The 26,074-nt window shown below is 39.3% G+C and overlaps 1 protein-coding gene across 2 annotated transcripts in view; it reads left to right on the forward strand.

The window, feature by feature from the left end:
* The first annotated feature begins 319 nt into the window (after positions 1-319).
* RPP30 (ribonuclease P/MRP subunit p30) overlaps positions 320-26,074 on the forward strand; it is a 29,075-nt gene continuing 3,320 nt past the window's right edge. Inside the window, exons 1-10 of one of the 2 annotated variants that reach the window (XM_027112021.1) lie at positions 322-433; positions 1,931-1,986; positions 2,536-2,592; positions 3,798-3,872; positions 6,956-7,027; positions 14,756-14,845; positions 23,107-23,223; positions 23,773-23,802; positions 24,180-24,217; positions 24,604-24,683. In XM_027112021.1, the coding sequence (XP_026967822.1) occupies positions 352-433; positions 1,931-1,986; positions 2,536-2,592; positions 3,798-3,872; positions 6,956-7,027; positions 14,756-14,845; positions 23,107-23,223; positions 23,773-23,802; positions 24,180-24,217; positions 24,604-24,683 (697 nt within the window). In that variant the 5' untranslated portion in view covers positions 322-351. Of the gene's footprint in view, positions 434-1,930; positions 1,987-2,535; positions 2,593-3,797; positions 3,873-6,955; positions 7,028-14,755; positions 14,846-23,106; positions 23,224-23,772; positions 23,803-24,179; positions 24,218-24,603; positions 24,684-26,074 lie in introns of both variants that reach the window. The other variant, XM_027112022.1, reaches the window with a different exon arrangement.

Below are 26,074 nucleotides of genomic sequence, written 5' to 3' on the forward strand. Positions count from 1 at the left end.
TTTGGTTCATGGTAGGCGCTCAATAAATGCTGTATACGTACATTTTGAAAGAATCACTTTCTACATTATTTCATAGGAGGAACGGTGGAAGATGTGAACTCCTCCGGGAGAAACCAAACATTCTCATTCGGAAGAAGACGAAGAAGGATTGAAGTGAGGCTGTAGATTCCCACACACTAATTTCTGCCGGTACTTGAAGGCGAGCGAGGAACCTGCTAATCTTAGTCCACGGGAGTCGGGGGTTGGGGGGGGGGGGGCAGACCGCGCAGGTAAACTGCAATTCCCGGCATGCCCGAGGGGGCGGGCCCGGCGGCTGCGCAGATAGGCGCGCGGCCATCACGTGATTTCGCCATGGCGGCGTTTGCGGATTTGGACCTGCGGGCGGGTTCCGACCTGAAGGCGCTGCGCGGGCTAGTGGAGAATGCTGCTCACTGTGAGTCTCCCCGGCTTCGCGGGCCGCGGTGCCTGCCCAGTCTCTCTGTCCCCCCAGACTGTCAGGCCACGCTCGGGAGGCACCCGGGCGGGCCTCGTCCCGTCTCATGGGGTCTCCTGGCTGTCCCTGGAAGCTGAGGCCCCTGCGGTGTCGCTCTGATTCTGGGCGCGGGAAACTCGAAAGCACTGGGGAGCTGTTACCCAGTCTAGCTCCTTATTTCTTGCGAATTGAGGAAACTGAGGCCCTGACAGGACGGGGAATTTGCATAGGGCCCCACGGCTGATGGATGGCAGAAGCCAGGGCTTCCAAGTATAGTCTACTACGTCAGTGCTTTTAATATCGCCCGTTTCTGCGTCTCACGACAGTGTTCTGACACTCAGATGCAGGAAGCTGGTGCACCTGTGGGTCCGAGAAGTGAGGGAGGGACATGGGGTCGCGAGTGTTTGAAGTATACTATGTCGAGGGAGGGTTGGTGGGGGCGGAGGACATACTAGGAGAGTGAGAGGGGAGCAGGATGGCCAGAATGCTAGAATGTTACGCATATTTGAATCCAAGGGAAGCAAAAGCTCTGAGAGTTAAGACCCCCATTTTAATTACTGGAGTTAATCGCGACTGCTGTCTCTTTCCTTAGATTGTAAAATGTCTACGTGGGAATAGAGGGAGTTAAAAATAAAGAGGTTTCTGCAGGGCCTGTTAAGTAATGGTTGCTCAGTAAATAATTGAGGGAGGAAGAAAAGAAGGAAACTGGACAAACTAATGAGAGGGAGGACCACTATTTTGGCATTAATATGCATTAGCTTTTAATATTAATATCCTGTTGTTCCCATTGGTGTTTAAATAACTTAAAGATTGGAGTCATGATTTAGGCATGTTTTTGATAGTCCACATGTCCAAAACAAGGCTGTGTTGAGGCTGATAAAGCAAGGCCCTGGCTTCAAAGAGTTCCCAGTCTCTTGGTGGGTAGCTCAGAGGCGTATGTGGACAGTGGTGTGAGGGAGTCGTTACTACATTTTTCCTTAGCAAAAGGGCCTTTGAAGTAGAAAGGGTAAAAAGCAAAAGAAACGAGTAAGAATGAAGGTGAAAAAGTATACATGTGATGGGATGAAAATGAACAAAAGGACACGAAGGAGAATGATGGTTTAAAGGAGTTGCGCAAAGTGTCTTTGGTATAATGCTAATGATACACCACCAAAGTCAAACAAAGCCGTGACTCTGTGCCAGCCACTGTTCTAAAACATCCTTTGTGTGTTATCTCATTGAATTCTGCCAGTCGTATAAGGTGAGTTCTGTTATTATCACCATTTGGCAGACGAAGAACTTGAAATTTAAGGTTAAGTAACTTCTAAGTAGTAATGCATAGATTTGAAAATGGGCCATCTGACTCCAGAGCCCATAACCATTCTTGTTAGTACCTTCTAGTCTTGACATGAATTGGGATGAGCTTATGTGTAAAAGAGGTTGTTGTATTTAACAAGAATGTTCAATTTTTCTTTTCAGTGGGCTATTCAGTTGTTGCCATCAATCATGTTGTTGAATTTAAGGAAAAGAAACAGGTAAAATACAATTTCTTAAGTTAATAATAACCAGCATTTATAGTTATTTTGTGTATATTGGTAATATTGAAGCTACAGACGAGCGCTCTTTGTGCATTATCTTATTTTAATGTTAATAGTTGAGCTGATGCGTATTTGTACAAATGATAGTTTTTTGTGAAGTGCTAGGGCATGGTATAAGGATTCTTAAAGTTGATTTGATGTTAAGTAACTTTCAATAATTTCTTAAAAGTGCATTGTTATTCATTAAACTGTAATCACAATATTTAATCTTTTTTATTGTACTGTCATGGACTCATTACTAATTGATTTCCCTCCCAAACATACTAGTAAATATGTATATCTCCCTTTAGGCCAACAACTGTTCCTTACAGATTGTTTCATTCTAACAACTATTGTTCATCCCTCCTATCCATTGGTGTTCTCAGCTGCTTCTCTGCTTTAGCTTTCTTCATTAAAAAACACACACATGCACATACACACAACTTATTTAGTGTTTCTGAGTGCCAGAAATTAGCTTTTTAAAAAAAATATTCTTCTTTGTTGTAGGAAATTGAAAAACCAGTAGCTGTTTCTGAACTCTTTACAACTTTGCCAATTGTACAGGTAAGTGTTTTGTTTAAGAAACATAGTACTTATTCATCCAGCTCAGACATGCCCAGTCATATATGTGGTTCTCTAATCTGTACTGCCCCTTCCTCTGTCTACTAGTCTTAGCTTTCCATGAAGACTCAGCTCTTCCACGAAACATTATGTACATCTCTTTTTCTCTGGCTGTACAGGTATACCTCAGAGATATTGTAGGTCTGGTTCCAGACCACCACAATAAAACGAGTCACACGAATGTTTTGGTTTCCTGGTGCATATTAATTTACGCTTACATTGTACTGTAGTTCAATAAGTGTGAAGTAGCATTATGTCTAAAAAAAAAAAATCAATGTATATACCTTAATTTTAAAATATTTTATTGCTTAAAAATGCTCACCGTCGTCTCAGTCTTCAGCAAGTTGTAATCTTTTTGCCTGTGGAGGGTCTTGCCTCAGTGCTGAAGGCTGCTGACCGATCAGGGTGGTGGTTTCTGAAGGTTGGGGTGGCTGCGGCAGTTTCTTAAAATAAGACAACAGTGAGTTTGCTGCATGAATGGACTCTTCCTTTCACTATGATTTCTCTGTAGCATGCAACGCTGTTTGATAGTATTTTACCCACAGCAGATCTTTCAGAATTGGAGTTAGTCTTCTCATACCCTGCCATTGCTTTATCAACTAAGTTTATATAATATTCTGAATCCTTTGTTGTCGTTTCAACAATTGATTAAGTTCAATGTCTTATATGGGTATGGTTTTTTTCACTGAAAACAATTACAATAGTACCATCAAAGATCAGTGATCAGGGAATTCCCTGGCAGTCCAGTGGTTAGCACTCGGCACTTCCATTGCGAGGGCCCTGGTTCGCATTGATCATAGATCACCATAACAAATATGAAAATAATGAAAAAGTGTGAAATACTGGGAGAATTACCAAAATATGACACAGAGACATGAAGTGAGCGAATGCTGTTGGAAAATGGCGCCAATAGACTTGCTCAACACAGGGTTGCCGCCACCCTTCAATTTGTAAAAAATGCAATATCAGTGAAGCACAACAAAGCAAAACAAAATAAAACTAGGTACACCTGTATTATAAATTCCTTGAGAGTGAGGACTAGGTTTTACTGATCTTCACTATCTTTTATTGTTAGTACCTTTTAATGAGTACTTTCACTGCTTAGGAGGAAAATCAGTCATTTCTATTTTGTGCTTTTTTGATTACAGGGAAAATCAAAACCAATTAAGATTTTAACTAGACTGACAATTATCGTTTCGGATCCATCTCACTGCAATGTTTTGGTAGGTTAGTTGTTTTTCTTCTCTCTTGGCCTTGTAAGTTGTATTGATTTCTGCTGAATACTGTTGTTTTTCCAACTCCTCCCATTCTTCCATCTCCCCCGACCCCCAGTGTGTGACACTTGACTGCTTTCCTTAGCTCAGAATTCACATAGTATAACAGAATCTCTTCTACTCATGGCACATGTATAAGAATACCACAATTAAAGAATCTTTCAGCAAGTGGTTTTCATTGAACTTACATGAAGTAGACATAGGTGGGTACTGGGGATATTGCTATGAATAATACAGACACAATCCTTTTAAAAATGGGAGGGGGCTTCCCTGGTGGCGCAGTGGTTGAGCGTCCACCTGCCGATGCAGGGGACACGGGTTCGTGCCCCAGTCTGGAAGGATCCCACATGCCGCGGAGCGGCTGGGCCCGTGAGCCATGGCCGCTGAGCCTGCGCGTCCGGAGCCTGTGCTCTGCAACGGGAGAGGCCACAACAGTGAGAGGCCCGCGTATCGCAAAAAAATTAAAAATTAAAAAAAAATAAAAATGGGAGGAATGTTTAAAAAGTGGGAGGTAGCAAATAAGGAATGTCCTGGGAATGTGCAGCAGGAGGCCCACCGAGGAAGCTGATGTTCAAACAGGGGCCAGAAGAATCAGTGTTATAGGTGCCAAGTGAGGGAGAGAATGTTTCCACAGACAGGATGGATTATGCAAGGTCCTGAATCCAAGAAGAAACATGATGCATTCTGGAAAATGAAACACCAGTTGAGTTGAGCCTGATGAGCTGTCTATCCTGGGATGAGGTTAGGGAGGTGGGTCTGGGTGAGCAATTAGAAGAAGCCTTTGAAGGTTTTAACCAAGGGAGTACAATTATGAAGTTTGCATTATAGAGAATAGATTAGAAGGGATAAAGGAGGGGATTTAAGAGGCACTGGGGCTGGGGGAGATGGGAGGATTGATAGGATTTGGATGGATTTGTTGATTGGATAGAAGGTGATGACTCCCTGCCTTGGCCTGAGCAGCCAGGTAAGTAGATGGTACCATTTCCTGAGATGGGACATAGAAAGAGAAGTAAGTTTAGATCATCATGTTTCAGACGTGATGGGTTATTGTGAGAGTTCCAGTGGAGCTGGAGGGGTTGGAAAAAAAGGTGTGACCCTCAGAAGAGGGACCCTAATTAAAGATACTGATTTGGAAGTGGTCACCCTGTAGAGAGTAATTGAAATCATGAGACTGGATGAGACTTCTTGGTAAGAATATGTGGGAAGAGAAGGTCTAGGACAGAGCCCTGAGGAAATTCGGTATTTAATGGTGGAGTAAAGGATGAGGGATGAGCTAGGATTAGAGACTGAGGCAGGACTGTCTGAGAAGTAGGTGGACAACGAGGAATGTGAGAAGGCTCAGCAGCATCAAGGTGCCTAAGTAGTTAAGTCAGAGAAGGGCTAAAACATGTGTTGAATGGGCAAGTCTCCTAATGACGTGGAGGTCATTGGTTGCCTTAGTAAAAGCCATTTCCACGGAAATGATAGGGACGTGAGAACAGGCAGCCAGTGTGTGCTGCTGACTTTGCTTGAGAAAATTGCTTCTGTGGAGGAACAGAAGGCATAGGGAGGCTGGTGGATGAGAACCTGCTGTCTAGATTTTGTTGGTTAGATGGAGACTTGAGAATGCCTGGTGCTGATGGGATGGGTCCAGTGAGGGAGAGAGAAAGTGAGATCTCTGAGAAGGTGAGCTGTTTCATCTTTAGCTGGAATGGCCTCCTCTATCATAGAACAGGAGTAATCAAGGAAGGGCTGGCCTCCTTTCTAACATTAGCATTGCTAAAGAAATTACAGAAAGCCAAATTTTGGGATTTTATACAACTGCAGGCAGCATTCTGGTTATCTAAGCCCAGGGAGACATAAATGGAGCTGACTTTTTATGGTCACGAAGAGTTTGATTTTCTCTTGTTATCATGAACATCCTGGTGGCCCCTATTTGCTGGGCAAGCAGAGGACAAAGAGTCCTGGATCCTGACTTTTTCTGAGACCTGGAGCCTGCCCTGTCTCAGCGTACATCTGCCCAGCAGGTTTTCTTACCTGCTCAAGCACAGTACCTGCTGCTTCTCTTCAACCTATCTCTTTCCTCCTCTAATTTTTATCATGGCTTTTCTTTTTGCAGAATAAGAGGTAAAAAAATTTTTTTTTTTTTTGTGCTGTACGCGGGCCTCTCAGTGCTGTGGCCTCTCCCGTTGTGGAGCACAGGCTCCGGACGTGCAGGCTCAGCGGCCATGGCTCACGGGCTTAGCCGCTCCGAGGCATGTGGGATCTTCCCGGACCAGGGCACGAACCCGCGTCCCCTGCATCGGCAGGCGGACGCTCAACCACTGCGCCACCAGGGAAGCCCGGTAAAAAATTTTAAAGGTGCCAACAGGCAAAGAAGAAATATCCAATATCTCATCACTCAGAGATTGTACTCTTGAATATATATTTTTCCAGCCTTTTCACATGCATACACATATAAGTTTGAGACTTTCTTTTATAAACAATCTTTAACGGATAAATTCCTCTTCTTCTGTCTTAGAACTCTCGGGTATTTTCTTGCATGCTTAGCAGTTTAATTTGTATTTAACAGTATTCTCATTGTGAACCTAATCACATCACACTTAGTCACGTGTATTTCTTATCTCACCAAAAAATGGTGAGTTCCACTGAGAACAGACATATGCCTTAAGTGATTTTGTATCCCCAGTGCCCCACACACAGCAGGTGCTCAGTAAATTTCTGGCAAGCTCCTCCACTAGCTTGTAAGAGCAGCAGCTATCTAATTTGATTTTTCTATCTCAAACAAAATGTTTGGTACACAGTTAAAGCATAACAATGTGGGAAGGAAGGAAGGAGGATGATTCCTTCCTCCTTGGTGGGATGGAAGTTGGTATCTGGAGTCTCATGTGCTGAGGAGGTCTTTTCTGACAACATACGAAGCAAAGCAGAAATGTCGGTGGCATATTAGAAGTATTACACAATTGAAATATAAGTGCAGCCAGGACATTAGTCAGAATTCCATATGCATTTGTTGTTGCATAAGTATGGTAACATTCTTTTTATATTACTAGAGAGCTACTTCTTCAAGAGTCCGGCTGTATGATATCGTTGCAGTTTTTCCAAAGACAGAAAAACTTTTTCATGTAAGTAACAGATAGTAAAAGAAAATAATACTCATTATTTTATATAAGAAGTTTGATGTTATACCTTTGTAGGTGACCTGTATCATCTCATCTGGAAAATTTGAGGATTTTTCATTTATACTTGGTGTTCTGGAATTGCACAAGGGTGTATTTGGGTGACATATTTTGTTTTGTTTTATTTATTCTGCTAGATATTTGATGGGCTGAGATTAAAAGAGTCCATCAACTTTTCTTCTGTTTCTTTATCTCTGCTTCATTCATTCATTTGAAACTTCTCTTAGGTAAATGATGGTCCATCTCTTTCTAGCTCTAAAAGCGCTTCAGTTTCTGCCCTTCTTACTATTCGTTGCTGCCTGTGACAGAAGAAGGGAGCAAGGTTCTACTGTGGCATAGAAGATTCCTTCTCTGTTTTAGCTTTCCCGTTTGTGTGCTCTGAGGTGTGGTCCATATGCCAGCATGATCATATCAGCCTTTGGTCTTCTAGAAATCCTTCAGAATCAACCATCTGCTGATACTATTCCTTTTTGTATAAGAGAACCTTTATGAATTTAATTTCTTTTGTCCTTTTCAAATGGCCATTTCTATGACTTTTCAGGAGGGAAAATTGTTTAATGTGTATGGTCATTTTGTCAACTTGAGACAGAACACACTGGGCATTGTAAGTGATCACAGAAAAGAAAAAATCAAATGTAATATAGTTTTTCAGGAATATGTTTTACTGTGTAAAGTGAGGTATAGCTCCTTTAAGAAGTTTGGAATGTTGTCTTTATTTAGGTAGCCATCTACCAAAAGTGTATCCACTAAAGGGATATTATGGTGGGGGGGGAAGAAAGCACTGGTCTTTGATGTTTTACTTTTACAGCATAATTTGTTTTTAAGCAAAGTTCGTTCTAAAATTAAAAGATTTTCCCTAAGTTTATCCAGTAGATGGAGTTGCTGACTAAGGAGACTCGTGTGTGGCAAATTTCATTTTCAAGTCACATTAACAATTCTTAATTGTTTATACACTAAGTACCCTATATACGAATGAGCTCCGTTCCAAGAGCTCGTTCGTAAGTCCAATTTGTTTGTAAGTCCAACAAAGTTAGTCTAGGTACCCGACTAACACAATCGGCTATATAGTACTGTACTGTAATAGATTTATAATACTTTTCACACAAATAATACATAAAAAACTAACAAACACAAAAAATAAAAACATTTTTAATCTTACAGTACAGTACCTTGAAAAGTACAGTAGTACAGTACAACAGCTGACATACAGGGGCACGTTTGCATCTTTGAAAGTTCGTAATTTGAAGGTTTGTATGTAGGGGACTTACTGTATTAATGCAGAGAAATAGTACAAGTTATCTGTGAATTCCTGTTTTTTGGTGACTCCTTTTCTAAAATGCTCAATTATAGTAATTCTCAAGAATTTCATTTCAGAAAAACGGGGAGTAGGATTGAGTAGTTCTTAGTCATCAGAGACCCCTGTGGAAACTTTTAAAATCAGGCACGTTCAGATCTCCACTGTTGGAGATTCTGATCCAGTAGGTTTGGGGTTGAGTTTGGGTATCTTTTTTTAAGTTCCACAGGGGTTCTAATTCAGTGCTGAGACCCTAAGATGGACCATGGATATGTCCAAATTTGTTAAAATAGCTATTTAGTTTTGTTATTAAATATTAACAACTCAGTTATACTGTAGACTAAAAGTTGGTAGTGTACCCAGTTTTTTATTGTACACTTGTTTTTCGAATGGATTTTGAAGAGCATACAACTTAAAATTTCCATAGCCATTTACTGGTGATTAGAGAAAACAACAATCCTGGGGATAATTGGGACAAAGGCCTATTATTATCCCCATTTGTAGAAGAGAAAATTGAGACTTAGGCTCAATGATTTGCTCTAAACTTAAGGTAGTTATGTCATAGAGATAGGACTTTGGAGTCTTAGAATACATTATAATTTGATTTAGTGAATTTATCTTATTACTTGTTTTTCTCAGATTATTCACAAGTTTTAATTCAAAACTGTGAACACGTAATTCATGATGATGGGTGGAACAGTCAGAAATATTCTGGAAGATGGAAGAAAGCTATAAATAATTGACAGAGTATTTGTTTGGAATTGACTGCAGAGAAAACAGTTTTTAAAATCAGAACATCTTATCTTTCCAAATCTTACCCATCCTTTAAGATTCAGTTGAAGTTGACATTCTCCCCGTTTTATATAGAAAACCAATTTAAAAAGACTTTTTTCTTTTAATTATAAAGCTTTTGTAAGCATATCATGGTTTGGAATTGGGTCAGATGCAAGCAGTTTGTTGCTTAACAGGTTATGTTCTGTTAAGTGATTTTATTTGTTTGGTTTGTAAGTTGATTATCTAAAATGTAAACAAGTGTCCGTAGATACGATATTCTGTAACTAAGGTCTCCAAAATGAGTTATAAAAGCATTCCTATACACATGTTAACAGTTAGTAGTATAAAATCTAACCACCTTAAATAGAGTTGTTTCCATGGGAAATAACATACTCTTTTCCACAGAGTATCTGGAAGATATCTCATAGATAAATCCTTTTTCTCCATAGTTACCCCAGGGGATAAGGCAAAGATGAAAGACTGTAAGCAGATTCCATTGGCTGGGGCTTCTTAGGATGGGGGTGATGGTGGAATTTGGCAGAGAGAGATACATAGAAGTTTCAGGAGCTTCTGAGTTAGTTATTCCCATTTAGGGTTTTTAAAAAAATTTTTATTGAAGTACAGTTGATTTACAATGTTATGTTAATTTCTTCTGTACAGCAAAGTGAATCAGCTATAGACATATATCTTCTTCTTCATATTCTTTTCCATTGTTACTCCCATTCAGGACAAGACAGGGTGAGGAGAATTCAGGTTATTTAGTCCAATGGTCTCCAAACTACCTTGAGTGTGTACTGTATCAATTAAAAAAAATAGTGATCTGACATCCCCAATATGTGTATGTTTATTTTCTTTTAAATTATTTGCATGTAATTTCATAACTTGTATGGGAACACGGAAGACCCCAAATAGCCAAAGCAATCTTGAGAAAGAAAAATGGAGCTGGAGGAATCAGGCTCCTGGACTTCAGACTATAGTACAAAGCTACAATAATCAAGACAGTATGGTACTGGCACAAAAACAGAAATATAGATCAGTGGAACATGATAGAAAGCCCAGAGATAAACCCACACACATATGGTCACCTTATCTTTGATAAAGGAGGCAAGAATATACAATGGAGAAAAGACAGCCTCTTCAATAAGTGGTGCTGGGAAAACTGGACAGCTACATGTAAAAGAATGAAATTAGAACACTCCCTAACACCATACACAAAAATACACTCAAAATGGATTAAAGACCTAAATGTAAGGCCAGACACTATCAAACCCTTAGAGGCAAGCATAGGCAGAACACTCTAACATAAATCACAGCAAGATCCTTTTTGACCCACTTCCTAGAGAAATGGAAATAAAAACAAAAATAAACAAATGGGACCTAATGAAACTTAAAAGCTTTTGCACAGCAAAGAAAACCGTAAACAAGACAAAAAGATAACCCTCAGAATGGGAGAAAATATTTCCAAATGAAGCAACTGACAAAGGATTCATCTCCAAAATTTACAAGCAGCTTATGCAGCTCAATATCAAAAAAACAAACAGCCCAATCCAAAAATGGGCAGAAGACCTAAATAGACATTTCTCGAAAGAAGATACACAGATTGCCAACAAACACATGAAAGAATGCCCAACATCATTAATCATTAGAGAAATGCAAATCAAAACTACAATGAGATATCATCTCACACTGGTCAGAATGGCCATCATCAAAAAATCTACAAACAATAAATGCTGGAGAGGGTGTGGAGAAAGGGGAACCCTTTTGCACTGTTGGTGGGGATGTAAATTGATACAGCCACTATGGAGAACAGTATGGAGGTTCCTTAAAAAACTAAAAATAGAACTACCATATGACCCAGTAATCCCACTACTGGGCATATACCCTGAGAAAACCATAATTCAAAAAGAGTCATGTACCACAATGTTCATTGCAGCTCTATTTACAATAGCCAGGACATGGAAGCAACCTAGGTGTACATCAACAGATGAATGGATAAAGAAGATGTGGCACATATATACAATGGAATATTACTCAGCCATAAAAAGAAACAAAATTGAGTTATTTGTAGTGAGGGGGATGGACCTAGAGTCTGTCATACAGAGTGAAGTAAGTCAGAAAGAGAAAAACAAATACCATATGCTAACAATATATATGGAATCTAAAAAAAAAAAAGTCATGAAGAACCTAGGGACAAGACAGGGTTAAAGACGCAGACCTACTAGAGAATGGACTTGACACGGGGAGGGGGAAGGGTAAGCTGGGACAAAGTGAGAGAGTGACATGGACATATATACACTACCAAATGTAAAATAGATAGCTAGTGGGAAGCAGTCGCATGGCACAGGGAGATCAGCTCGGTGCTTTGTGACCAGTTAGAAGGGTGGGATAGGGAGGGTGGGAGGGAGGGAGAAGCAAGAGGGAAGAGATATGGGGATATATGTATGTGTATAACTGATTCACTTTGTTATAAAGCAGAAACTAACACACCAGTGTAAAGCAATTATACTCCAATAAAAAAAATTATTTGCATGCTCCGTTATATCAGTGTGCTTTATGAAATAATATACACACACTGAACAAAACATTTTAAGGGAAGGAATTAAAAATAAATGAAAATAGAAGTTCTGTTTTCTTCCTGCTTCCAAAATCCATGCCTTACTCTTTGCAGAGCATTATTGTAGTATATGCTGCTAACACCGGAGGCTACTGAAAAGGCGTATCTTTCAAGGCAGTTCTTCTTAAGGTATGCTCTGGCTCCACTGGTGTCAGATTTCCCAGGAAACTTTGTTAAAATGCAGGTTATTAGACCCTGCTTACTGAATTTACTGCTGAGAGTAGGGCCTGGTAATCTCCATTTTAAATAAATTCTTCAGGGAGGTTTGTTTTTTTTCTTAAAACAGTTTAGTTTGGGAGGCCCCATTTACGGGCATCTCTTTTTTCCCTGGGCAAGCCTGGCTCTCCCTTGAATAAAATATTAGAATGTACTAACCTGACATCCATGAAGGGGAGTTGGGGGAGACTGAACCCCCTTCTCTTATTCCGCTTGTTCCATAAAATCAAAGATAAATGTATGTGTGTATATGTGCAGTTTGGGGAATACCTTCCTTAAATCCTCATAGGAATCCTTGGCCAAAGAAAAGGTTAAGAAGAATTGATATGAATTCATATACAACCTGCCAAAACCACTATAATCAAATTCTTAACCACAAATATATTTGGACGTAATTTAATCTTTTTAATGATTTAGAAAGCATTTCATTATAGTGTGAACATTAGCTCTTATTTTATAGTTATCTAAATGTATCAGTTGAACATTTGGATTAATAGAAAGCTAAATAACAAAAGAATTCGGTTTGAAACATTTTAAGTCTGAGGTGTCAGAGGGAGCCAAGTGGAGCCATCCTTTGTAACTGAAAGTTTATTATAATGCGTGTACTTAAACCAACACAAGGGATATTTTTTAATTAGCTACTGTTATATAAAAGAGGGAAGAAAGGAGCAATACATAAATAAAAAGGTAACCTAATTTAGCTTTACTCTGGGGAAGAATGTTTAACAGGCTTTTAAGAAATGAATCAGCTTTTTGAAATGAAAAATAATTTGTGTTTGTAATAATGAATTGAAACAGTGCAAAGAGGTATGCACTGAAAAGTACACCTTCCTCCCACCCAAAACGCTCTCTCCCTTTTCTCCAGAGGCAGCCACTGCTAGCAGTTCTTGTGTTTCTTTTCAGAAGTATTTTTACCTAGTCCTTCCTTCCTTTCTTCATTCTCCTCTTCCTCTCCTTCCTTCCTTCCTTCCTTCCTAATACCATAGTTTTTTCACCTGGCAGTATATCTCGGAGATGGTTCCATAATGTCCACTAGAGAGGTACCTCATTCTGTTTAAGGAGTCAGCATATTCTCTTGCATAAAGGGACCATAATTTGTTTTAAGTAAAATTGAGGGATGTTTAGTTGTGTCTAGTCTTTTGTGATTGGTGTTGCAGCGACCGTCCTTTCACCAATATCCTCAAGCATTTGTAAGGTATATGGCTATAGAATGCATTTCTAGTCTCTGTAGGATACGTTCCTATACGTATAGGAATTTGCTGATGTGTGCTTATAAAATTTTGATACCTATTGCTGAAATGCTTTTCAAGACCCTGTACTGATTTAAAGACCCTGTGAGCCCCTGTTTATTTATTTTTGTGTCACCTGTATATTGCTAAACTTTTTGATCTTTGCCAATCTGGTAGTTTGAAAATGGCAAACAGAAGCTGAGCGTGTTTTATGTTTTATCTGCTATTCAGACCTTTACTTCATCCATTCTTATCGAATTTTCAATGACTCTTTTATGAGTTGGACAGCGGTAGCAGTTGGGATGGGGCAGATTCTTTATGAGCCAAGTGTTTCTGCCAAACCAGCCTTACTTCCCAGGCTTACTAAGTTACTCTGACTGTCTTAAAGCCAGGCAGCCTCTGATCACTACCTGCTTCCTGGAGCCCTGGGGTGGGGGTAGGAACGACTGAAGTGGGGATTCTGAAGAGAAAGGATAAGATGTGATATTCCTGTCACTGCTGAAGGTCGAGCTGACCGTGTGGGGCATTGTCACCCCCTCTTGACCCCTTTCTCTTGGTCCGTGCCACGGATGTTAGTTTGCCAGCACAGCCACCCTGGCAGCTTGGATTTACACCAGCATTGATAGTAAGGCTTATTTTTGTCATGGTACAAAACAGCCAATTCCTTTTATTGCTGTAAATCAAATAATGGCAAAATGAGAGCCGGGTATGCAGCTTCTAGCCCTGTCTTTTGGCCTGTACTGTTATGCTAGTAACCTTTCCCTGGCTTTATGTTCCTTCCCTGATTTTCCTTTCATCCTCATTTCCTTATCTATTTATTTTATCTTGCATGTCTTTTTTTATAAGCAGCTTCAAATCTCTTTTGGAAGTAAATGCAGAGTATCAACAAATAATAGCAAAAATGAGAACAAAGGAAAGGGAAATTAAAAGTTGAAAAAAATGCATTCTGTGTCATTTGATTTATAACAGCTCTGCTTTGACCATTTATGGAGATGCTCTGTTTCTATTAGCATTTGAACAAAATGCCATTAGTAGTGCCATGTATTTCTTTGGCCAGTCAATAGACTGATAGGAGCCACAGGTGTGGGCCAATTGCTGGCATAAAAATAAATAATTTCTGGAGTAAGTGGACCATGCATACATTCCTTTTGGCTTATTTATTTATTTTTTCTTGGATTTCAGAGCAGTTAGTTTCCTTTTTCTAGAACAATCTGAAGTAACCTTCCAGAAACTCAGCCTCTCTTAGCAACCTCTCCTTATGTAGCTGACCATGAATTAGAGGGTCTCTAGACCCTATCTGTTGAGATGGTCTATAGACATATCACTCTGCTTCAGCTAGATTACAGCTAAACCATTCAAACCAAATGTGAAGGAATGGCTAAGCATTGACTTTGTAAAGGGACAGATGTATTTGAACACAGAACCGTGTAATGCCTATGGAGTGAGCCATATCTATTTACATTTCTTTGTATCACGTTTGACCCTACCCCATTCTTAACATGTGCCAATTTTCCTTTTGGCTTTACCTGTTTTTTTCTTCTTGACAGGTTGCTTGTACGCATTTAGATGTGGATTTAGTCTGCATAACTGTAACAGAGAAGCTACCATTTTACTTCAAAAGACCCCCTATTAATGTGGTAAGTGTCACAGTTTCCATTCTGTATGTGAATCTCTACATGTGCATTAACACACTGGAAAAGGGGCAGAAGAAACTGCTGTTCTTGGAGGGGAAAAAACAAAGGCTAGTAATAAATAGGCAATTTAAAAAGAGGATTTTTTTTCTAAGCTGACTAAAGGTAGAAAAGAAAGCTTAAAATAAAAAATATCCAGTGAATTACCAAGATGTGTTTGAAAGGCCTTAGAAGCTCAAATTTGTGAAGGAAATTTCCTAAGAGGATAGCTAATAATGATGGACACTTACAGTCTGAATGTTGAACATTAAGGAGACAGAGCAGCCAAGAAAGGCGTAGGACAAAATAGAGAGAGGGTTCCCAAGGCACCAGCAAACGGGAAAGGTGGGGTGGCAGGGACTGGAGGGGGCAGGGCCTGGAAAGCACGGTAGGCGTGGTCTCTGCAGAATTAAAATCTGCATTGAAATGTGCTGGCTCACACAAAAGCCCAGGGTTACCTTTATGATAACCTAAGAGGGGACCATGCATTCAACAGATCTTGTGCTCCTTCCTCTGCTATAGAATTTTTCTCGTTACCGTTCTACGTAATTTCTCTTGTTTTCCTCTACTCCTTATCTTCCACCTGTCACACCTTTTTATGTCTTACTCCATCATAAAAGTGATATTGTTTCACAATGGGAGCTGTAAGGTTGGCAGAGCTGTCAACTATTTGCATTGACAACCAGATCCTGGGAGGAGTTAGGATGCTTTTTTAGAATAGAGGCTTCCAAAGCTCTCTCCCATTCTCAAGAAGTGCTGTTGAAGGAGAAGAAAGGTTTGACAGACAATCTAGATTACATCCCCAATCCTGTCAGAATGGGAAAATTAAAAATTTATGGATTTTCAGGATAGATAACTCCCCTATTCTTTTGTCTCTGTAGAATCACAAGTTCTTCAATTTTTGTTTCCCTCTCCACTGCTAAGGAATTAGCTTGATGCTGAGAGTAGGGAGATACCGTGAGAGGAGAAAATGATCTGTATGGTATGGAAAAATTGAATGCAGTGTGGAAAAATTTAAGATGGCTTGTGTTCTACCCCTAAGTGTGTGCTACTAAAGCTGTACTTGAAAAGTATTCAGAACTTTAAAGTTATATATTTAAAGGGCAAACTATAAAACAGCTCTTTTCTGATCAATAATGAGAGTACTACTGAACATATAACAATATTGGTTAAGCTCAAATCATTGTTTCCCCACATTCTTGCCGGTACTTAAATAAGTAAACACTAAAAAAAAAAAAGACCCTTAATCATCACATTTTAGAATTGGAGATATATGTTGTTAAAAGTGGTAAAATGAAGAAGGAGAAGCTGTTCAGCTCTCCAGACACAGGGGTGGGACAGACCTGGTTGACTCCCCATCAGATGAGATCTCCGATGTGCCCCAGCTACCATGATAAAAGGCTCAAACTAACATAGTTCCCAAGGTTATGACAGTCTTACTGGCCTCACATGTTGTTGCTCCCCAGAGCTAGTAGTGTCTGTCTCTAGAAGTTGCCAAAGCTTTTTACCAGCTTCACACTGCCAGTCCATTTTCCATGTAGATGGCACCCTCCTTAAGTTGCTCTTAAACTTACAACTGTTTTGCTTTTCTCCTCACCTTAATGAACTAGGAAGGCCATTTTCTAGATGGCTTTGCCTGAGTAAACCCACATACGATACTGTGTCCTTGGCTGGGAGGAGATAGTGCATGTGATGCTAAGGCCAAGTCCATGGAATGGACAGCAGTGCACAGCACATAATTCCTCATGTCCCACAACAGTGATAAGCTGCCCAGTGACTGTTTTGGCTTCGTCCTTTGATTGGTTTCTTAGGAATGTGCCCTGCTGTCCAACCCAGATTGTGAGCTTCTAGAGAGCACCAACTGTGTCATGGTCCTTTTTTCATTACCCAAATACCTTGCTTATAAGAGGTCTTCCCTAAAATCTGTCAATTGAACGAGTATATGTCTAATTTTGCATGTCTGGGTACAGCTTGGGGAACACAGCCAAATCCTGTGAACCGTTAGTCCTTAGCTGGTTGTCAGGGCTTGGCAGGCAGCATTCACTGTGAGGGGGGGTGGGGCATTGGGGCAGCGTGAGGAGGAGATGCACTGGAGGCGGCAGCACTAGTACAGCCCACCTTCTGATTCCATCTGTAAGTTCCTGAAGGTGCTATTTTTTGATGGATATTTTTGGCTTCATTCCCACATTTTTCAATTTAAGAATTCTGAAAAGTAAAAATTTGACAAGTGAGAGGGATAGGCAGTACTTAACACAGTGTCTGCTTTTTTAAAAATCTGGTATGAACATTTTACATATGTTGTTTAATAAAAACTAGATGATGGAGTAGAGGGAAGGCTGTGCAGGATTATTTTTAGCCCTCGTCTAGTGTAGAAGTAGGCTGCGGTGTGAATTGGTCAGGAAGCAGAAGAGTCCCTATTAATTCATTCACCTCTTTTTCATTTAAGAGAAACTGGAATTAAAAGTTAAATTAATTAAAATTAAATTAAAAGCTAGAAGCATACAATAAAAAGTGTCCACCTTATTGTTCAGGGTAAATAATAGTAGTTGTATAGGTATCTTAATTTGGATGGGGTGGTGAGAAATAGGAGCATTAAGATATTTAATTCATTAGGCTTTAACCTAGAGGCCATAAGCCATGTGCGAATTATCAGCTCAGAAGGTTGGGATTGTAGGTCAAAGGTTATAGATTTTCACTTAAAAAAAGAGCAAGTTCTGAGGCTCTAATGTACAGCATGGGTGACTGTAGTTAATAGTCCAGTATTATAACTCAGAAGTAGTTGAGAGAGTATCCTAGGCACTCTCACCACAATCACCACACACACAAAAAAACAAAAAAACAAAAAAAATGGTTAACTATGTCAAGTGGTGGATGTGTTAATTATCTTGATCTCAGTAATCATTCTACAGTGTAGAGTGTATGTGTATCAAATCATCACGTTATAGACTTTAAATATATGCATTCTATTTGTCAATGATCCCTCAACAAAGTTATAAAAAAAAAAAGAAGGTTGGGATTATAAAGGAGGGCCCAGGAGCTAAAACATACCAAAGCACTCCTTATGTATAACTTTCAGCTCTCAATCCTTTTGTTATTTTCACCACATGCTTAGGGCACCATAATTTCAATTATGTTAATTCCCTCTAAAATCTCCTGCAAACCTCCTCTGGAGTCTTAAGTAAGTTGTATGGGAATTATTTTATCATGTAATAGTTGGGTTTCAAAAAAGTTGAATTCAACTCCTCTTCTTGGATAGCCAGATGGCTTCTAATTATTTAGCATTTTAAGGCTTAAGCACTTTCACATCTGCTGTAGCCCAGCAGCTTTAGGGTGGGGTAGATGTGAATTACCTCTGTGATGCAGGTGATGGAATTGAGACTCAGGTAGTTTGTGGCTCACAACAGGTACATGTCTCTCTCAAAGGTTGACTTGGGATTTGTACTTAAGCTTTGATTCTAAATCTGCTGTCATTTCCCACTGGGAAATGCTATTTAAAATTACTTTACAGCAGAGCTCTTTGTTACGCACAGAATAATTTCATATTTTAAAACATGATCTTTATGAATTCAGGTTTTGAGAAGAATTTTTTTAAGCAGCACGTATCTTCACCTTTGATTTTTTTTTTACAGTGTTAGTGCCATTCAACAATAACTTCAAGTTTATTGAGCCATTTCCAGTGATTGTATGTTTTATGCTCTCTTTCCAATGTTTTCCCCTCAGCATTTCCTTTAACCCTAATCCATTTCTGTCTTCATGGTCCAGTTAGTCCCCACTGAGAGAAATCCAGTAAATAGTATCTGAAGCAGTGAGGTTGTTCCAGGAATCTTGCCATATATCCTTGAGTTGGGTGTGAGTGCTCTGTAAACTTTATTTTTCATCACACATATTGTGAACCTAACTATGTTAAGTACTTTATTGATCCAGTACTTGGAGCAGTGCCAGCAAACCTGTCAGTATCAAAAAAATGTCTGTGTGGCCAAAAAAAAAAAAACCATCAGAAACAAAGTTAAAAGGACTAATGACAGACTGGTAGAAATAGTTTCACTTATATCATAGACAGGTGACTAATCTCTGTAATATATAAAGAGCTCCTAGAAATTGATAAGGTTAAAAAAAAAAGAGAGAGATGATCAATCCAAAAAAATGGATTAAGAATATGGAAAAGACATTTCACAGGAAAGGAAATACAAATGGCCTTTTAACAAATGAAAAGATGTTTAAATTCATCATGCTAAGAGAAATTCACGTTAAAATCACCTATCTGATTGGCACAAACCCAGAAGTTTGATGATACACTTTTGTGAGGCTGTGGGAAAGCAGGCATTCTCATACTTTGACGGTAGCAGTGTAATTGGAACAGTCCTTATGGGGCAGTGGGTAATTTGGCAACTATCAAAATTATAAATGCTTTACCCTCTGACCTAGTGTATTAGTTTCCTGGGGCTACCATAACAAAGTACCACAAATGGGGTGGCTTAAACTAACAGAAGTGTATTGGCTCACTGTTCTGGAGACTGGGAGTCTGAAATCAGGACATTGTTGGGGTTATGGTCCCTCTGAAACCTTAGGGGAGTCCTTCTTTGTCTCTTCCTAGCTTTTGATGGTTTGCTGGCAATCTTTGCTGGTCCTTGGCTTGCAACTGCATAACTCCAATCTCTACCTCTGTCTTTACAACATGTTCTTTCTCCCTGTCTGTCTTCACATGGCCATCATCTTATAAGTACACCAGTCCTACTGGATTAGGGGTCCGCCCTATCCCAGTGTGGCCTCATCTTAACTAATTACATCTACAATGACACTATTGCCAATTAATGTTACATCCTAAGGTACTGAGGATTAGGACCCCAACATAACCTTTTATGGGGGGAAACAATTGAACCCATAATATCCAGCAATCCCCCAAAACACTAAAAAGTTAGTGTTTATGCTATAGATTGACTGGAACGACCCAAAATCTATCAGTAGAGGCTTGGGTAAATGCCATACTTCTGCAGTGGCGTACTCTGCAGCTGTAAAGCAATGCTGAAGTTAGGAGCTGACGTGGAAAACCCTTCAAGTCAGAACCAGAATGTAGTAGGCTACCTTTGGGGTAAGAGAGAGGAAAAATAATAATATATATTCATATTTGCTTGTATCTGAAGAAACGCTAGAAAAAGACACAAGAAGTTAGTGAAAGTGATTATGGGAGGTGTGGGTGGGGCAAGTGGGAGCAGAGATACAGTGAAGGCTTTTTTGCTTTCTTATGTTACTTGATTTGTGAATCATATGAACAAGTTACCTATCTCAAAGAATGAAACCAGGAATGACACCAACAGTATCATCCTTTCGAATTCAATAAAGAACTAATTTTTATGAAATTAACAGGGAATCTGTGTATTGTCCCAGTAATCAACCCCCTATTTCCTTTCTCTCTTCTTTCTCTTAAGCTTTGCTTAGTTCTTGGAATTTTACCACCACCATCTCTTTTCAAATATCACACACCTGTTCTTGGTTTGTAGCATCGTTACGACTGTTATTTCTCATTAGTAAAGAAATCATCTGCATACTCCAGAACCTTTGGTCAGAGATGCAAACAAAAGCCAATCAGGCAGGCACTGGCATTCTTTATGAGAAGGCTGTTAGGAACAATCAGGTGATGAGCTTAAGGCAATTTACATTAAAATGGGCTTAGAAGCAGGAGCTCAGGTAATGAGTCTGTATTTCATCTATCTAAAAATTTTAAATAAGGTGTTATGAAAGAAATGTTCACAGCCTTCAGTAGCACATTATCTTCAGTTTCTGAGAGTTTTCAGCTTGAAAGTGAATTTGATTAATGTACTAAGATCAGAATCAGAACTTTTTTCTTAAAACAAATTAAGTGGATAATTATGTCCATCTAACCCTCTCCAACCCCCAAAAAAGGAGTTTGTATTTTGATCTGGTCCCCAAGGAGGGGGGGCAGCAAATTTTCCAGAATTCTTTGGGACCTGGTCACCTAGTTCTGTGTGTCATCCACGTCTTTTATGTCCCCTCTTCTCCATCCTACCGACTTGTGTTTTAGTTCAGCAACTAGAGGGGTGAGGAAAAGAAATACCTGTAAGTAAGCCTCTTTGGCTAATTAGTAGCTTTGGTAAGAGAAATAGCCAGGGGGATAGTTGAGACTAAGGTTAAAGGACATGTTTTGGTTTATCTGTGAATTTCAGTTTGCCAAGTTAACCCTGGTTTCTTTTGTGATGGCTAATCCATAGTGAACAGCATTATCACATGACCTCTTTTCCTTAAGCTACTATTTATTCACTCAGAATATAAATACATTAAATGCTTTTTGTATAAAAGACAGTTCTGTGTTACAAAGAAGTATCATGATACCAGCTCTCAAGTGTACAAGTTAGGCAGGGAGAATGAGATATATATTTATGGCACAAAGAGTATCATAACAGACATCATTCCCAGATATAATTAACACAAGCCAAAGAATTGGAGGCAGGAAAAAGTTGTCTGAAAAGGGGAGACGGGGAGGTTGCAGTGTGGAAAATAGCATGTAAATGCTAATTAAACTAATATCATATATATAGGGTAATCTAAAATAAATTCTGGGCACCTCAAGGCAGGCATAAAAGTTAAGGAAAGGGAAGATTGGGGGGTGGGGCAGAAGAAAAGAAGTCTTTGTTCAGGAAGGGCAAGTGGAAGGAATCTGCCAGTACATGTGAATTAAATAAGGTGGACTGCCAGATCTGAAGAAGACAGGTTTTTCCAGTCCTTGTAACACGCAGGAGTAGACCTCCAGCAGTCACAGCTGGACCAGTCCCAACTCATCCTCTGGGTAATAAATAGAAAATCGTTTGCCAGGCAGAGACTTGGACCATACTGCCTGGTCTTTGCCTGCTTTTCCTCCTTTGCTCCTTTGAAAGACCACTGAAACCAAGCGACTTTGCCGTCCTGACTCTGATTATCCCCTCCATGCTAAAATCCTTAGATGCTTCGTGTGGCTGTTAAGATTAATTCTGTCTCCGTTTGGCAGTTCCCATCCTCTTCAGCCCCCACTCCCACCACAGGGCTCTCCTCATTCTCTCCTCTCCAGCCTACATGCTACATGCATCCTCCAACCCTAGAGCTTCTTCACATACTGCCCCCTCCCTCTGCAGACGCTCCTCTCTGCTAGTTAATTAAGCCCTTCCTCACCCGCTCCCAGACTTCTGGATGGCACTTAGCACAGTGGAAGTTTTGGATTTTTGTGTAATTATTTGATGGTCTCCTGCACTAAACTGGAAGCTCTTACAAGAGAGGAACCATGTCAGCTTTTGCTCACCCATTCCCACGCACAGCTGGCTTAAATACGTATCTGTTGTGAATGGATGAAGATTTAAATCACTCATCAGGGAAGCTGCATAGTGTAGTAGATCCCATTGCCACTTCTTCCAGGCTGTTTTCTTACCTGTGGATGCCTGCCTATTAAGAACATCTTAAATATGAAAGAAGTTTCTTTTTCTCATGTAAAACGCCAAGCTAGTATGGTAAGCTTGGCAGAATTGTCAAGGGCCCAGGTTGCTTTCATCTTCTTTGCCAGGCATCCATGAGCCCCGTTTAAGATCAGGGGCTCTGTTAGTGAAGAAAAAGGGGAGAAGAGAAGAGATAGCGGGGCAGTTAGCTGTCTCTGCCACAGTGCCTTCTAAAGGTATTGTAGGGGTTAAATAAATACATAAGACTCTTAGCACAGTGCCTAGCACATGGCACTCAACTGTGGCCCGTTAGTTTCTTCCTTCAACATATGCATAATAAATGACTTACCCGAGAGGCGTTCCACTCCTGTTCTTTGGACGTTTTTCAGCTCATTTCTTTGTCTCTTCATTCTTGGGTCAAATTACTTGGTTTACTATGTTTGCAAACAGTTTATCCTGCGTGTAGGGAACACATCTCCGGTTTCCTTTTGATAATTCATGGAGTAGTAGCCCTTCTGCCACCCCACTGGGACGTTGCTCTCCTCAGCCTCTTGATGATTCCTGTTTATATAAAGTCAGCTTCCCCACAGCTAAGATAAACTCTGTTGAGACAGAGCCACAGATCTGTTTTCTTCTCCTGTAGATGGTGCCATTCGGGCACAAATCCGCCTTTATTCAAGGCTGTACCTGGACATGCAGGAGGTGGGCAGTGCGGGGGAGGGGTGTGAGGTGAGGGGGAAGTTCAGTGAAAATAAAGTAAGACAGTGTGTGTTTAGCTTTAACAGTTTATTTTCTTCATTTCCTGTGAAGGCAATTGACCGAGGTGTGGGCTTTGAACTTGTCTATAGCCCCGCTATCAAAGACTCCACAATGAGAAGGTACACAATTTCCAACGCCCTCAATTTGATGCAGGTCTGCAAAGGAAAGGTATGGTTCCATAATTTTAGGATATTTTTCAAACCTAGCAGTTTATTATTATTAATATACTGGGGTTATCAAGCTGACCCCATATCCTTAAAGCAGAAACTTCTCAATGCACAGCAACAAATTCTCCCATTTCAATGAGCTCTGCAAGTTTTAAGAGAAAGAAAAATATCCTAAGGAAGAATAATATGAGGGGGGAAAAGTTATATTGAAAGTCTTTATCTTTCAGTAAAGAATTGGCCGTTTACCTACTGTGAAAGAATCATCTAGATACAGTTGTCATCATTGAGTTGAATGAAGGTTATATGACCTTTTCAACTAGTTTTTTAAACTAATGCATCTTTTCTAAGAACTGTTGGGAAGGCTTCTTGTTCTGTTTCTTATTTTAGGCTGCTTTAGTTTGACATGAGGTCTTTCATCCTTTCACTTTATTTACCTTAACTTTAGAAGTTGGTATTTATGTTAAAACTTGATTACTGGTTATTTGTATTATAAGACTTCAATTTTTTGACATTTATCTGAGATTAATATTGATTACTTTCTATTTCGTAGAATGTAATTATATCTAGTGCTGCCGAAAGGGTAAGTCTGGCATTAAGTACTTTATTTTTTCCCTTTTCAAGTTAAATTAGTCATGTAATAAAGGTTTATTGCATGTTTTCATTTTTAATTGCATTTGCTCATTTTAATTGCTGAAGAGTAAAATTTATCTCCATTCCTTTGGGGCTTCAAATTTTGTTTATATAAATAGTTTTTCCTTTAAATTGTTGCAAAATGCTTTTCAGGGATCTTTTATATTTTCAAAAATGTAAGTAACCCGTCAAAATTATAAGGACTTAAATTTATGCAGTTGACTTCCTTGTTTTTAGATACTTAAGCATCCTATTTACTGCAGATGAAGTCACTGAAATGTTACGAATAACTTCTTTCATATCTATTTTTTGTTCATTTTATTTTAGCCTTTAGAAATAAGAGGCCCATACGATGTGGCAAACTTGTATCCTTTTCTGAGTAAGAAGTCATTGAAATTTTCTTTTAGGAAATTTGGAATTTGGTATGTTATACTTTAACAAGATTTTTTAACCTTTTACTATAAATTTATCAATTAATAGCTTCAAAACCAAATTACATCAGGTTGTGAAAACTTCATCCTTTTGTTTTCTGGATTAAGGGTGAAATAGAAAAAGGGGGAAAGAAGGACTCTATAAAAGCTTAGAGTTAAATGAGTCTTTTCTCAAATGCCTGTTCCATTTGGAGTAAGAACTATAGAATTAAAGTGTCTCTCTCAGTGCCTCTCTCTGGTGAACTGGCATTGTCAGTTATGTTTCTGTTAGTCTCCTGTCCTCAGCTGATGCTGGGTTGAAATCTTTAACGACCCCCCAGAGGGTTGCTGTTTGGGCTGTCGGAAAGTGACGCCAAGGCCGCAGTGTCCACCAACTGCCGAGCGGTGCTTCTGCACGGAGGTGAGCAAGTCCTTCCAAGAAAAACACCGAGTGGTCATGTTAAGAGCCAGTCATTTCTGTGAAACAGTTGAGCCATATCTACTTTCATTATCCTGCCCCTCAGAGTTCCATTAGGATCATCTTTTCTGAACCTGTTTAGCCATACCCATCAGTGCTTTCTCGCCCTTTACTTCAGGCTTTATTTTCAGTAGTTTGTGGAATGAATATGGTTTGCCTTCCAGAAATGAGTATTGAATGCGTTCTTTCCAGTTCTGCACGTGTGTCCCCACCTGCATTTTGATAGGCTTCTCATCTCCCTTTTTCCTCCATAGGGACATGCTTTCCCTGCTGAAAATCACTGTTTTAGAGAACTGAACGGTGAAAAATATATGTTAAGCCAGTTATGAGGAACACAAAAGCACCAAATACATTTTTAAAAATCCCGCTAACAAACTCAAATCATAACTTTTCACATTTATTACAACTTGTGATTATTTTCTCATATGTGGTTTACCTGTTCAATTATGCACAGACTACACATTTTTTACTCACATTTCATTTATATATATCTTCCTCCTCACCTTAATTTCACTACTTGAAGGCACTGAATTTCTTACTCATCAGATGATAAAAATTGAACTAGAAGTGTTTGATATGCTAGGACTTTGGAGAATAAAAATGAGGCTTTTTAAAAGAAAAAAGTTTACACTTTTCATCTGCTGTTTTATCTTCATTCTCTTTGTAATTTTTAGCACTGGTGGTAGTGGTCAGGAAGCAATTGACTTGATATCACCCAGATGAATGTTAAACTTCAGAATTGGTTGCTACATGTAAATTGGGTGATTTAGCATATGAATAGTTAGGTTATTGAGAGCTTGTGTATTACGTCTGGATTTTAGTGATCTGATTTCCACTTCGTAGAACTGGTTACTGTATTACCATGAATTAGATGATTTTGCTTTTGTTTTCAACATTTTTAGTTTGAGATTGTTGTATTACATAGCCTAGACCCATCACATAAGCTCTGGGAATGACCAAATTAATTAAAATTTTATCAGGATTTTCTTGAAATTAGGGAACAGTTGGTTCACACTGGTAGTTCTGCCATTATTTTTGTCTATTTTAAATGAACATAAGGAATCGTCAAGATTTTGGATAACAATTAGTGGTTTAAAACAGACTGAGACAAGGAAGGGAAGTTAATTTTTAAAATTTAGTAGGGAAAAATATGAAGATCTGTGCTTCAAAAAACTCAGCTATTCAAAATAAGTTATATATAAAGCTAGGCTTTTACAGATGCTAAACTAAAAGAAGCCTTGTGGACTTCAGCATTCCCATTCATTCTAGTTGTGCCCAGGACAGTCCTAGTGTATGCCTGCTGTCCCTGAAGAATTAACAACACATCTACAGGA

Source organism: Aethalodelphis obliquidens, unplaced genomic scaffold (genome assembly GCF_003676395.1).
Source record: "Aethalodelphis obliquidens isolate GAN/ISIS:26980383/991018 unplaced genomic scaffold, ASM367639v1 scaffold11, whole genome shotgun sequence".
Lineage (NCBI taxonomy): Eukaryota > Metazoa > Chordata > Mammalia > Artiodactyla > Delphinidae > Aethalodelphis > Aethalodelphis obliquidens.